The sequence below is a fragment of the Eumetopias jubatus genome, unplaced genomic scaffold (genome assembly GCF_037043125.1).
Source record: "Eumetopias jubatus isolate StellerSeaLion01/CBP00866 unplaced genomic scaffold, mEumJub1_p1.0 scaffold_10, whole genome shotgun sequence".
Classification (NCBI taxonomy): domain Eukaryota; kingdom Metazoa; phylum Chordata; class Mammalia; order Carnivora; family Otariidae; genus Eumetopias; species Eumetopias jubatus.
This window is the reverse complement of record NW_028274816.1, coordinates 38,913,815-38,928,398: the sequence shown is the minus strand read 5'-3', so window position 1 is coordinate 38,928,398 and position 14,584 is coordinate 38,913,815. Positions and strand designations below refer to the sequence as shown.

Genomic DNA, 14,584 nt, shown 5'->3' with positions numbered 1-14,584 from the left:
AGCCGTGACCACCCGGCCTGGGCCCTCTTCCCCTCCTGCTCTCTGGGTCTGACTTGCGGGGTGGAGGCTTGATGGAGAAAAGGGAAATTGGGGCAGGTGGCCTGTGACAGGTGCAGGCACCCAGGGCAGACTGGGAAAGCTGGAGGGCTTGAGTCAGACACCAAGAGGAACTGGCAGGAAGCAGGCCCAGGGGCACGGAGGAGAGGACAGACGACCCTCTGTGCTCTTCACTTTAATTCTGTCGGACAACCCCAATGGCACCCCAGCTCTGGACTGGGCTGCACCTCCTATACCAGCTCTTAGCCTCCCCACCCTCAGCCGTCGGCATCAAAGTTCCACTTTATGGGGGAAACTGAGGCTCAGCTACTTGCAGGAGGCCTGGGCACCCTCAGAGCCCAGCCTGGCACCCCCACAACATCCCCGTCTTGCAAAGGTGAAGACGGAGCCTCGGGAAGGCAGGGCAACTTCTGTGTCTCTGCAGAGTCTTATCCTTGACCCCAGGATTTTGGCCTGTCCTTGGCTGCGGCCACCCACAGGGAAGCTCCTGGAGGCGCCCACGATCAGAGCCCACACACTGGCCATCCCCTCCTTCCCAGGAAGCAGCACGCCTGCCTGCTCTGGGGGGCCTAGGACACATGCCCCCAGCCTGGTTGCTGTGGCAGGCCTTCTGCAGACCACCTCCTCAAACCTGCTTCTATACTGCCCATGCGCGACCAGTGTGTGGTCGCTGTGTGACCCTGGCGTAGCCTCCCACCCTCTCTGGTCCTCCACTTCTTTGTGCGTAAAACAGCTTGAGAACCCCAACCTTAGCAGGCGTCCAGGAGAATCACGGGAGGGGATGCCTGCAAAGCACTCAGATGGGAGCTATCAGCTGCGGGCTGGCTGGGTCTCTGTCCCCACTGTAGCTCCTGGACTGAAGGAACCAGGAGCACCCGGGCTGGTCTGAGCGCTGCCCATGCTTGTGCTCCTGGAAGCAGCACCCCAGCACCTTCTCTCCTCTTCTACAGCTGGGGAAAGCCAGGCTCCGGGAGTCCACGGCCTCTGGTCCAGGGGAGGCCGACAGGAGGGACAGGAGGTGGAAGGGAGGGGCTGGCTTATCTGCCTAACCCAGCTCCGGCCCAAGGTCAGCTGCCACATTCCTGACCCAGCGGGGACACTGCCTTCTCCCAAACAAGGGGCCTTGGGAGAGGGAGGAGGGGAGTGGGCTGGAGATGCCCTGGGGCAGGCGGCCTGGGGGCGCTGAGGCAGCGCGGTCCAGAGAAGCCCTGCCCGCCCGTCCTGCCGCCTCCAGCATGTCCCAGCGCCCCAGGGCCTCAGTTTCCTTACCTGGAAGATGGGCGAACCAATGATGCTGATGGTGGTTAACGGCAGGTAAGACCCTTGGGCAGAAAAAGGACTGAAGGAGTGCAGTGCATCAGGGTCCCCTGCCCACAAGTCCCTTCAAAAACTATCGCCCGAAGGCGGGAGCAGGGGGAGGCTGGAGACAGGACTCTGTGCGAAGTGTCCAGTCCTCCGGGCTTCTGGCAAGATCTCAGGAAGGCAACCAGCAGCCAGGGCTGCCACATCCACGAAGGATGTGGCCTTGGGATGGCACTGTACAGCTGGCACTCGGGATCTCACAGACCTCCCGTGAAGACCCCAGGAAGGAGGTGCTGTTATCAAGCTCTTGCTTCGAAAGAGGGAACTGCGATGAGAGAAGTCATCTGTCCTCGGGGTCACGGCGAGGCCAGGACCCAAGGCCAAGCGGTGGCCCCCTCTGTGGTGGCCTCCCACTCCTGGAGATGTGGGCAGCCCAGGCCTGGAGCATAAAGCCTCTGCTCCCGGTGTGGGGACAGGGTGGGGATGGAAGCACTAGGGTCCCAGGGGGCAGGGTCTCTGTCCTCAGTCAGCCCACTGGCCCCACGGGCAGCAGGCGTGGGTGGGAGCAACATGTCCTCCAGCAACCAACAGCCCGGGCTCCCCTCCCAAGCCGGGACCCTGGGTGTGATCCAAATAGCGCCCACCGTATCCCAGCCCTGCTCGGGCACTTGGCACAGCCAAGGGAGCAGGCTCCGTGTTATACCCATTCTACAGATGAGAAACTGGGAAGGAAAGAGACACTCACCAAGGCCACTCAGCCAGGAAGCTGAGTGGACGGGAGGCCAGAGTGGCAGTATCAGATGATATGAATTTCCCTTGGATTCTCATGGCTCAGGTGGCCAGCCACGTGGCCAGCAATGGCATCACCCCTATTTTGCAGATGGGTAAACCGAGGCTCACTCGGGAGGGCCTTGCCCATAGTCCTACATCCATTTCACACTGTGTATCCATTAAGTCATTATATGACAGAGTTCTGGAAAGCCCACTGTGTGGGGACAGGACAGATCCAGTCCCCACTCCCAGGTCGCAGAGATCCGAGCTGCCTGTGCAAAGGCCCTGGGGCTGGGACTGAAACAAGCTAGCGAGAAATCCTCCCCTCTCAGCTGGAACACAGGCCCTGGTGAGGGGCTCTGCCTTCCCTCAGCCCCCATGAGCTCCTTTTCTCATAAGAACCCACGAAGTGCAACTTCACGGTAGCAGAGCCGTCACCTATGGGCATCTGTCTCCTCCTGCCACTGCTGAGGACACTGAGGCCCACAGGGGGCCAGGAGGTACATGTGGAGACCAACTCCCTCTGCAGGTGTTATTGCGCCCACTGCTGGATCCCCCTTCACCCCAGGCCACTCCTGCTGAGCGGGGAGCAGTAGACAAGGCCCAGAGAGTAAATACATGGCTGTGGCCTCAGTTTCCCCCTCTGTGAAATGGGAACAGGGACCCTGGGGCAGCTCCAGGGGTATGGTGGCTGGGTGGGCGCCCAAGGTCCCTGGGCTTGGCGATACCAATCAGCGGGCAACAGCTGCCTCCAGGAGGAGGCCCGTCGATGGCAGATAGGCCGACTGGGAGTATTATTCACGAGTCCGTCAAGCCCCAGGAACGTCTGGTTGGCATAGAAACAGGAGATAAGGGGTACAATTAATGGCATCACATTCCCTCCTCCTTTCTTCCCCAACTGACCCATTTAAATCCCTGGCGGGGCTGGTGCCATGCTGGGCTCCCAGTGACCTCCAGGGAGGGGCTGGCTGGGCAGGCAGGGCTCGGCCAGGGCTCAGGTCCCCGGGCAGGGCTGGCTTCAGTCTCCCCGGGGAGCACCCCTGCGCAGCAGCGGCTCGGCAAGGAGGCTCTGGGAGACTCGGCAAGGGCTGGGCTGGAGAAGGACCCCACAGTATCTCCTCTCCCAAAGGCCCATTTCACAGATGTGGAGACTGAAGGCCGATAAGCCTGGGGGCAGGCAGACAAGAGGAGGGCGGAGTGATGGTCACAGGCCGGCTGGTTCAGGGCGCGGGGCCGGGCTGCCTGCGTTCCGCTTCTGGCTCTGCCACTTCTCTGGGGGAGAAGCTTAAGCAATCCGTGCTCGGTTTCCCCAGATGTAAAGATGATAAGAATAGGGCCTATTTTAAGTCAGTATATGGCCTGGCACAGAGTAATCTCTGAAAGTATTAGCTGTTGTTAATATTATTACTGTCCAGGGCATGGATGAGCTCCTTGTTTTTCCTGAGGCCCAGGAGTGCAGGAAAAGCAAGAACCATCTAGAGCCAGGGTGGAAGCCAGCCTCAGGGGCGACAGCTGGGCTCCAGGGTCCGCCTGGCCCGTTCAAGTCCAGGGTCAGAGCTGGGGGCCTCTCAGCTCTTCATCCCCTGGGCTCACCATAGATCGGTCCCCATGTCCCCGGGGCTCTGGGGCGGGGGCAAGGCCAGCAGAGGAGGGCAGGACTTACGTCCCTGCTGACCCTGGGGTAGCAAGCACTGCCACACCTGTCTTTCACAGAGGGGAAACTGAGGCCAAGGAAGGCAAGTGAAATGCCCACGGTGGCTCTGCATCAGGATCAGCCAGGTGGCCAGATCCCCCTCTCTCTTCACCCCTCTGCCATCCCAGTGAGGTACGGCATGGTGAGGGGGCCCCGGGGGGCCATGCCAACGCCCACATGCCTCCCGTACTTGGGAGGAGACTGTGCCCGGCTCTGCTCTGCGCAGACAATCCCTCTTACGTTCCTGAAAACCTCTTCCCCGTCCTGGGCCTCGCCCAGCTCTCGGGCACTGGCCCTCACCAGAAGGCCCTGGCAGCCTCACCGGCGGATGCCGAACCGCTGGAGAGAGCACAGGGTGAGTCTGAAGCACGGAGTGAATTAGTCATCCTGTGGCCACCAATAATTTGTTTAATCAAACTCGGAGAATGTGTGAACAACACCCTCCGAAGAGATGGAGTGGCTGCCGGAGGGGATGGGTGGGACAAGTCCCCAGCTTCTGCTGGAAGCCCCCACCCAGCTGGCCTGGGTTTCCACTAGGCATCTAGGCCCATGGCCCCTGAGGGGCTTCCCCCTGCCAAGGGGCGCCCTTGACATCCCCAGTCTGACATGGGGGCTGATTCCCGTCAGCCTGGCCCACCCTCCTCACCTCACACAGGCATCCCTTCCCTAGCCTCCCTTGCCGCTGAGCCCTTCACACCCCCGACAACCACCAGGAATCATCATCCCATTTTTCAGAGTTGGAAACTGAGGCTGGCCCACTGTCCCTGGACGTATCTCCGCGGCGGGCCTACTGCTGACCTCGATGCAGGCTCCCCCTTCCGGGACGTGTCCCTGACTGGACTTCCACCTATTACCCCCCACCTAAGACAGGGCTGGGACCCAGTGCATGTATACAGCAAGTGCTCAATAAAGACTTGCTGAGTGAATCAAGGCAGGTCTTCCAACCTGATCTGGGGGACCTGCTTGGAAAGAGCATCGGCACACTGGCTTCCTCCCTCTCCCCACAAACTCAGCCCTGGAAACGGAAACCACCTTGATTTTTTTCAACAAAACTCCAAGCAGGCTACACCTAAAACTTGCCAGGAACGCACACCAAACCCAGCACCATTCAAGGGGGAAAACACGCTCTCTCCGGGAGGTGACAAACCCCACCTCGGGCTATCTCACACCATCTCGTAGGAATCGGACGGGCGTCCCCTCCCCTCGCCCCGGAGCTCTGGGCCAGCGCGGAGTCACTTTCCTTTCATTTTGATGGACTGTACCACCCGCAGGGGAGGATCAACTTCTTGGCAATTAAGTATGTTTGGGAAGAAAACTCGCCTAGACGACCCAGCGCAGACGCCCGCTCCCCCTGCCCCCGCCCTGGCCCGGGTCCGAGGGCCCCACTCCCCCAGCCGCGACTCCCCCGCGCTGTTGTTGCTTCTAACCCGGCGGGCCTGGTGGCCATAGATAAGGCCTCTTATCGCTCTTGGCGATCGCCATCCGGCCGCCCGGCCCTGCGCTTATCGCAGCTCACATCGACCCGGGCAGGAGGAAAGCTCGGATGGCCGGGGGTCCCGAGCTGGGCTCTGCCCCGCGCTCCCAGCCGGCTCGGCCCCCCCTATCGTCTTGGCCATCTGGCCGGCCAAGGCCGCGCTCCTGCCTCGCCCTCCCCCGCTCCCACGTTTGAAGTTAATAAATGGAAGCGCCTATCGCCTCCACCATCGGTTGCGCGCCTTATCAGCACGGCACATCTATCTCTGCGTGGAACAAAAGGCGCACAGAGGCGCGGGCAGCTGCGCCCCGGCTCTGGTGAGGGCGCAGGGGGCGGTGGCCCCAAGCGCCCGGCCCCCTCCCCTCCACACCCGCGGCCTGGTCGCAGGTGAGGCTAGCGCGGCGGGCGCACAGCTGCGAGGGCCGCACGCACCGCCGCCGGCAGAGGGAGGGCGGGCGGGCGCCGCCGCTTGGTGACAATCAGAGTTCGCATCTTAACGCGCCAAGATCTGCCAGAGGGAGGAGGCGCCGGGGATGGGGGGGGGCAGGGAGGGTGCTCGGTGCCTCCTGCCGCCCTGGTCCCTGCCCGGATCCTGGCCGCGCGAGGGTCAGTAGCGGGGGCTCGTCTGCGTGCCCTATGCGGTCCCTGTCCCAAGGCGCACCGCTCGGCCAACCCATCTGGGCCAGGGCGCTCGCCCTGCTCGAGGCCTTATCGGCGCTGTCGATCGGTTCCCAGCCTAAGATCTCCCTGCCCGCGCTATCTATATTTCTCATCACGCTGAAACACATACACACGCACACACGAGAACAGACCAAACAGAGGCGCCCAGGGGAGGAGGGGAAAAAGAAACCAGAGAACGAGCGCAGATCAGGACCTGTAGGTGGTTTTAATACTTAAGTTGACTTGATAAAGGCGACTTTCGGAAAACAGGTCCTGCTTGCACATTGGGGGAGTGGGTTACCGGAACCCAAATTCATGCTTGCGTTCCCCCTGTCTAGGACCTAGTGGGGTAGACACTCCCCCCCAGGCGCGTGCACATGGGATCCTGGTGGCAGTGGTCGTGTGGCCAGCCCGAGTGCCTGGGGCTGGCAGAGGGCTGGAGGCCTCCCCTCTTCGCTTCCCATCCTGCCTGGCAGATGCGACCCCCGGAGGAAACCCCGTACTCAGGCCCTGGCTGAGGGGCGCGAAGTTATTGGTGTGGGGTGGGGAGTGGCGCTTCCTGTATGCGCGCTCTCTCGCTTCTCGCGCAGCCGAGCGGCCCAGAGTGTGCAGCGCTTTTATCACCGGGGATTGGCAGTATGAACTCAGCGGCCGCGCGGTCCCCTGGGGAGTGGCCCGCGGGCCGGAATAGGCAAGAAACTTGGGACACGCGCAGAGGCGACCGTGACCTGGGGCCGAGTCCCCGGAAGCCCCTCTTCCCCGACTTGGAGTAGCCCCTCTGATAAGGGGGTGGGGGTTGCCTGCCTGCTACACGTGCGGCCTTGGCCGGGACAGAGAGTAAGGTCGGACCTCCAGGAGGCTGTCCCCAGGCAGGGAAGGCTCGAGTTTGAGACCCCAGCGACAGGACGCGGGGATCTGAGCGGCTGGAACCGAGCGCACGGGCTGCGGTGGCCGCCCCCGCCCCCACCCCCCAGCCAGGCGGCGATTGGGCCAGCAGGAGAGGTGGTGGGCGCCGGCCGGTCCCCGCCACTTGGTCATGCATTTCCACGCGGCCCGGGTGCCCCCTCTCCCTCCCAGGTCTCTCTCTGTTTCTCCCTCTAGATACAAAGCCTGGGAGAGTCAACCGCGCTGCGAGATAAGATCACAATTTCAGCCCGTCCCGACAGAGCGATCTTATCAGGATGGGACTTGCAGAATGGAATATTTTAAACTTTATCTGAGCCCAGATCGGGGCCGCCTTATCGCTGCACCATCTCGGGGATGCGGGGGAGGGGCAGGACGCAAGGTGGCCGCGCCCCCAGCAGCCCCGCTCCCGGGCCCCTAGGCGGACACCCCTCCGGGCGGGACCCCCGGTGCGCCGGAGCCGAGACGCGGGGGCCCGGCCGGCCGGCGGAGATTAGATTACTGCGCGCTTGGCGCACAGCGCGGGGGGCGCGGCGCGGGGTGAAGGTCGCGGGCGCCGCGAGCGCAGCCGGCCGGCCGTGTGGGGGCGGGCCAGTGGGGGCCGACGAGGGTCGGGGCGGGCGGGCAAAGTTTGACTCACGCTTGATCTGCCGGGGGTTGCTCTGTTTCCTCCTGGACATGTCTCCGGCGCCGCGCGCCCTCCCGGCGGCCGCCTCTAGCCCCTGGAGGGCGGCGGCGGGCGGCGGGGGCGCGGCGGGGCCGCGGGGCGGCTCATGCCCCCGGCCCCCGGGCTCCGCGGCCGCCCCGGCCCGCGCCCCAGCCCGCCGCGCCCGGCCCGGAGACGCTGCGGAGGCCGGAGGCAAGGCCCTGCGCTGCGGGCGCGCCGACCGCCGGGGGCGGCGGGCGGCGGGCTGCTGCCGGCTCCTCGGCTCCCGCGCAGACGCCGCCGCCGCTCGGCTTTTCTCAATGGAACCTGCGGGCAGCGCGCGACGAACCGGGCGGCCTCGGCCAGGGCGCTCCCGGCGGGCGGGCGGGCGGGCCGGCGCGGCGGGGGCGGGGCCTGCGCGTCCCCGGCGCCGCGCCTCCGGCCCGCCCCCGCCGCGCTGGCCCCGCCCCCGCCGGCGCGGCCCCGCCTGCCCCGCCGCGCTGGCCCCGCCCCCAGGCGGATCCCGGTTTCCTGCAGCCTTGGCCCCGCCCCCGGCCCTGCCCCCCGCCCTCGGCCCTGCCCCCGCCCCCGGCCTGCATGGCGCTGGCCCCGCCCCCGGCCCTGGGAAGACCTCTGGCTTCTTCGCCTCCTCCTTCGGTCCCGCAGCTTTGTCCCCAGGCCTAGCTCTGATTCAACGACCTATTCTGTCCCGCCGCCCCGCGGCACTGGGTCCAGCCGAGCTTCGGGCCGCTCTGGGCCCGCCCCCTCGGCGCTAGCTCCGCCCCCAAGCCTAACCCCGCCTGGCTCTGCTCACCCCCCCTCGCCCCGCCCCAGGGTTCTCATGGCTCCGCCCCCAGGCCCTCGGCCCCGCCCAGGACCCCTGCACTCCACGGCAGCCCCCTCCGCCTGAGGGACGCGGGCAGTAAGGGCCGGGTCAGGAAGCCCGAGGCCTTGACGCCCCACAGTGTCTTGGGTCAGATTTGGGGTGTGGAGTCGGCTGTGGCCGGGTGGGGACTTCCGTCCGAGACCGAGGTGGAAACAGCATTCCTGGGGTCCGCCGCCTCCGGCGGCTGCGACCCCCAAATGGAGAGCAGGGACCTCGGGCCCTCCTCCCTTGGGCTCCGGTCTGGCTGGAAGTCGGGGAGGGCGCGGAAGCCAGCATCCTGTCCCTGCTGCAGCTTTCCCCCCCTACCCCGGGCATTGCCCCTCGGCAGGCCCTGACTCCCCAGTTGCCCCTGCTGGAGGCCCGGGGAGGAGGCCCCTCCATGGGCTGAGCGGACACCCGCGTCCCCTCCCGGCCTGGAACAGGGTCAGTACTGTCTGTTCTAGCCCTGGAAACGGACACTGTCTCTCCTGTCTTTTGGGATATGTTCATAGGATCCCAGAGGCCCCCCATTTTCCAGGGCAGCTCAAGTCACACAGCCTTAGGAGCTGTGCCCCCAAGTTGAATTGCATTCTTTTATTTTAATATTCTTGGCCTGCATTTGGTTGGTACTTGCTCCCTCTGTCCCATATTCAGAAGAAATAGGGGGTGAGTGCGGCCTAGGCTTAGTGTGGCTAAGCAGAAGACCTTTCTTCGCAAAGACACCTGGGTGGCCCATCCAGACAGACGGCTGACCCACCCACCTGACAGCAGATAATCATCACAACTGTCACCTTCAGGGGCTGGCTGTGTTCTGTGCACTTTGCCTATGAGACATCCCCCCTCCATGTGACCCTTGCTAGCTAAGCCCCCGCCCCAGGGAGGAGGAGAAGGGTTACCCCTGGAGCCTGGGCACTCTCCCCTGCGCCACCCCTGCTCTCAAGGGGCCTCTGGGCAGGACAGTGGCGGGCAGAGAGGGAGTCTGAGGTCCACCCAGGTCCACATATCCACCACTGGACGGATGGGAACCCTGATGCCAGGAGGCCAAGGTCCTGGCCCAGGGTCACATGGCTCACCAGCGCTTCCTGCTCCTTGCCCAGGGCCAGTGGGGGCAGCCTTCCTCCAGCACCCCTCTCTGGGGAGAGTGGGGGCCATGGTTGGCTGGTTCCCTCAGCCCAGAGACAAATACCCACAGTATTTGTCAACTGAATGAGGCCCCCCACCTGTCTGGGCTTCCCACTGGGCCTTGTTGTCACTCCCAAAGCAGGGCCTCTTTACAGGATGGGGACCTGGGAGCGGGGAGGAGCCCTAGAGGAGGGGGCTGTGAGGCTCCACGCACAGCCGGTGGCATCCGGGCGGGTGCTGCTGAGATGGCTGGGGACCTGCGCTGAGCAGGCTGCAGAGGGTCTGCAGGGGAGTGAGAGCCATGCCCCATCCGCGGTGCCTGTCTAGGCCGCAGGAGAAGGAGTCACTTTGGCTGCTTGTTTCCCATACACAGTTTACAAACCCCGGGCCCTGAGGGAAGGACTCGTCCAGCTCTCCAGTGCCTTAGAGGCAGGGGTGGGTCAGGAACAGAGCCTGCTGACTAGGACTGACGACCATCCGGGGGGCTCAGTGCAAAACGAATACGTAGAGCTTCTTGTTTAAAAATTAAGAATTTCAGGGCAGCCAAATAGCACATTAAACCAAGCGCGGGGCCTTCCCAAGTGTGGAGCCCCACATACCTGCATGGGTCACACAGCTCTGAAGCGCCTGGACAGTCCTGACCCAGGACAGAGCTGTTTCTGGAGCACTTTTCTCCTGAACTTTGCCCCTTCTATCTGCCCTGTCGGGTGTGTGGAGGGGTACCCCATGGCCCCAGAAGAGGAAACCACAGCCTGCTTAGGACCAGCGGCAATGCCATAGGGCCTCGCTGGTACAGGCTGCTACCCCTCGGGGGAGGTCTGTTGATGATGAGCACCTACTCAGGAACAAGGAGCAAGAAACCCTGTCCAAAGGAAGGCCTTGTGTGAGCCCAGAGTAGGAGCAACCACCTCTGCCTGGGGAATTCAGGGTACGCTGCCTGGAGAAGGTGACATGCGAGTGCAGCTTTGCACGGGCCCCTGATCAGGTGGGAGAGGGGAAGCAGCGTGTGGGGTGGCTGAGAGTGTCCACCTCCATTCCCCACGGGCTGCCCATTGTGAACCTGTTTCCGCCTGCCCCTGCATGTCTGCAAGGAGCGCCAGGGTTCCCGTCCAAAAGCCCCTGGTGGAGAAAACAGAACTGCGTTCAGCCTGCATGCAGGGCTGTCAGTACCCGACGTGGAGCTGGGCTGCCCAACTGCAGCCTGGCTTTCCTTGCTCCCTGGATCTGAGCTTTGGGCAGCTGCCCACTAGGGTTGCAAAGCTCCCCAGAAGCCTCCTGGGCATGGCTTTGACCGGGGTGCTGGCTCTAGGGGCGATGTCATCATCGTTGTGCCCCCCACCTTTGTGAGCCCTTCCTTCGGGCTGGTTCCTATTTTCTCACGACGTCCTTGTGCTCTGCTCCGGTGGTTGGGACGTCAGAGTCACCCCCGCAGAAAGTGGCTGAGCTGGGCCTGGGACACGTTAAGACTTGTTTTTAAGTACCTGGAGGGCTATGGTGGTGGTGATGAAGACACTGAGCCTCAGAGTGGTCCTATAGCTCAGACGAGGTAAAGCTGGGATGCAACCCCGGGCAGCCGAACTCCAGCGCCTGTGGGCTGAAGCCTGGCCTGGGAGCAGGGAGAACTGGGTCCAAATCCTGGCTCTGCCATTTTGGAGGGTGCGACCCTGACCCCAATCTGGTCTCTGGTTTCCTTGTATGTAAGTGGGGGTGGGGGGTGTGACCCCGCAGGGCTCCTCTGGTCTTGATGTCCTGGTCTACCTCTGCCCTCTGACCTGTGGGAGGGCTGGCTGTGGGCATGTGCTGTGCTGCCCCGCCCCCCAGGAGGGCTGCCCCAGGCTGGGCAGTCGTGGGGGGTCGGGGGGGAACGGGCTCCCATGTGCCAGGCCCTGTACTGGTTTCCGGGCTATGACCAAGGGAGTCACAGAATATTCTGGAAACTTAAGGTGGCCCTTGAAGGATGAAGAGGATGCTCATGAAAGAGTGGAGGGCAAGGGAAGAGCAGGTGCAGAGCCTGGGGGAAGCCTGGCGCCGAGCTGATGGAGGAGTGCATCTGGAGGCCAGGCCAGATGAAGGGACTTCTTCCTGAGACACTGCCCTCCCCCTGTCGGGCACTTTACCTGCTTATAGCCGTGATAGTGCTGGCACCCCACCCCGCTCCAAGCCCCTATGCCCATCCCCCTGCCACTGCCCACCCTGCTGGTCCCCCACGGCCACTGCTGCCCTTGCTGCAGACTGAAGCCAGTGGGACCTTCCCAGAAGCCATTAGTGATAGCCTTGGGCTCAGCCCTGCCCCATTCTACCTTCTCCGCTGAACCTCTTCCCATGTCCTGTGGCCACAGGGCCCTTGCACAAGCTGTTCCTGCTGCCGGGTGCACCCTTCCCCAGGGAAGCCCCTTCCTGCTCCCAGACAAGATCGGGCTCTTGTCTCTGCTCCAGCTCGCAGGGCCCGGTCTCTCCTGTCCCCCCGGAGCTCCATCACCTTATGCCCATGCCATGCCGCGGGCTTCCCTGGTGCGGGGCCGTGATGAGCACAAACAGGTCAGCGCAGTGCCTGCTCATAACGGCGTTCTGAGGAAGGGACTGTTAGCATTCCCACTTGCCGGAAGAGTAAACTGAGGCTCAGAGGAGTCAAGTAAGCCAGTCGCCCAAGGCCATGTAACAGGTGAGTGGCCGAGCCAGGTCCTCCTTGGGGAATCCACACGCTCTGTTCCAGAATGGACACTGGTGGCCGAGTTGGAGGAAGGGGGACCCAGATTCTGTCTGTGGCCCCTGCCGGGGCCCGGCCTCGCTTCCCCACCCCCCACCCCCCACCCCCACACCGGTCCGCCGGAGGCCCGTCCTGACATTCATCAACACTGGCTCTGTGAAGGGTTTAATTAACTTCCTGTTGCAATGGGGGGATAATGAGTTTTAAGCACCACGTGACTCCGTAAGGAGGTCAAACGGCAGCGAGGATGTCAAAATAAATTAAGTTAGGAATCAGGAGGCCGCCTGCGGGAGGGGCAGGGGAGGAGCCCAGACAGCTCTGGCGACAACGAGGTGCCGCCCCGGCCAGCCGGGGCGGGCGGGCGTGGGGGGTGGGCTGCTGCCTCCGTGGCCCCCATCGCGGGGCTCTGGCAGCGCACCCACAGCTGGGGACCCTATCTGATCTCCGGCATGCCTGAGGGACAGAGCGAGCGGGGCTGGGACCACGCCGGACCAGCATCTCGGACATCCCGGGACATGACGGTTCTCATCTGCAGACGGTCCTCGGGGGTTAGCGAGGGCCACCCGTTCACGCAACTGCCCACGTGTGGCCACTTCCCCCGCCAGGCAAGGCCGTCCTGGGCACAGACAGGAAACATTATCTGGATATTTCCCCATCTCTGAGAGTTGGGGTCATGTGACATCACCAGATAGGAAAGGTTCGCGTCCCCACTGGCCTCCTGCCTTTCTCCTTCTCTCCCCACCGCTTCCTGCCTCCCCTCCTACCCTACGCCCTTCCTCCCTTCCTCCCACCCCAAACACGTAGGGAACCCCTGCCTGACGCAGCGCAGGGACGGCTGCGGACAACACGCGCACAGCGCGTCACTAGAGGTCTGGCGGGAGCGGGACCGTGGCCACGGGGGAGGAGTGGGCCAGGGGGCACGTGGCAGGGTGCGATGTGCTATAAAGCAAGCAGGGAGGGCGGACGGGGCACTGCGGTGGTTCTGGGGCCACAAAGAGGACGTGCTGGCCGGGCAAAGGCCCGAGGCCGGGGGACAGCCGTGGGGAGAGGGTCCAGGCAGCGCCAGGGAGACCTGGCTGGGTCCAGCAGGCCACCCCTTGGAGACAGCCCCTGGCTGGAATACTTTTTGGTGATTCTCGTGTCCACTGATGGCCGGGAGAGCTGAGGTCTAGAGGAGATGGTTTCCGGCTCCACCCAGGGCTCTGCTGCCCCTTCGTACTCCCCGTAGGGCACAGCGCACTGCCCCAGAGATGGGCCTGTGGGTCTTTCAGTTTGGGCGGTTGGTCCAAACCCACCAACCCCTGGGCCTGGGGAATGCCCAGCTCCCTGCTTGGGGGCTGCAGGTGAGGGGGAGGCTGTCCTGTGGGAAAGGGGCCGTGGCCTTGGGCACCCGGGCCTGGAGCGGCTGGGAAGGAGAGGTGGCCCCAAGGGCCTCAGCATGCCACTCCCAGGGCTACAGTCCTGCCGGGGGCCCTGGGGCCCTGAGGGCACATTCCCAGGAAATGAGCTGCCTGCTGCCTACCCACTGGACCGGTAGAGAAATGGGGCCGGGGGGACGTGGCTTCAGGGCTGGAGCTCCAGAGCCCACATGCGCCACATTCACAGAGGACACGGACAGGACCCAGCGGTCCCCAAGTCCCATCCTCTCGGGGTGCTTCGAGGAGCCCCAACACCGGGGAGCACCCCAGAGTGCAAAGGGTCAGTCCTTCTCCGGAGGCTCTTCACTCCTGAGACTGTCTCTGTGGGTCTGTTTTGGTCCCGAGTCTTCCCACTGTGTGAGTGTGGCCGTCTACACACTCTCCCCGGGAGGCAGGATTCTGACCCCACCGTGTTCTCCGGGGTGGGGGCGGGGTGTCCCTGAGCGGATATGCCGCGGGAAGCCTGTGGCTGTGTGGGAGGCCTCCTCCTTTATGGGGCCTGGGGGAGGAGGTGGGCATGCCTGCTCCTACCACCAGCTTCCCTCCCTCCGGTGGCCGGTCCACGGGCAGTGCCCCGACCCCCCACATCCAGGGGCTCGCCCGTCCCGTCCCTGCACCTGCACTCCCTCACCTGGTCCCAGGAACCATCTCTCCTACCCTGTCTCTGGGCTGGTGGGGCCAAGGGGTCACTGGGGTCGGGCTTTCAGCCTAGTATAGGATGCGACTGAAAAATACAGCCACTTATGTGACCTTGTTGCTAACATTTGGTGTCCCCTTGCCCATCCTGCCTGCCTTGGGGCAGCTCCCAGAGGGACCTGCAGTCGTGGGGCAAGCAGGCATGCTGGCTTCCTAGAGGGGACGAGCCAGGCCCTCGGGGGCTGAGGGAGCTGCGGTCCCTGTATGGGGCCTGTGCCTGGGCTGCTCCCGACCCAACCCCCTCGTCTTTGTCCAGCCCTGTCCTGTGAA

The 14,584-nt window shown here is 64.0% G+C and overlaps 1 protein-coding gene across 2 annotated transcripts in view; it reads right to left on the bottom strand.

Moving 5' to 3' along the window:
- Positions 1-7,589, bottom strand: part of ZFPM1 (zinc finger protein, FOG family member 1) — a 67,390-nt gene extending 59,801 nt beyond the window's left edge. The window contains exon 1 of one of the 2 annotated variants that reach the window (XM_088027530.1): positions 7,501-7,589. In XM_088027530.1, the coding sequence (XP_087883656.1) occupies positions 7,501-7,540 (40 nt within the window). In that variant the 5' untranslated portion in view covers positions 7,541-7,589. The remainder of the gene's footprint in view (positions 1-7,500) is intronic. The other variant, XM_028097398.2, reaches the window with a different exon arrangement.
- Between the last annotated feature and the right edge of the window lie 6,995 nt (positions 7,590-14,584).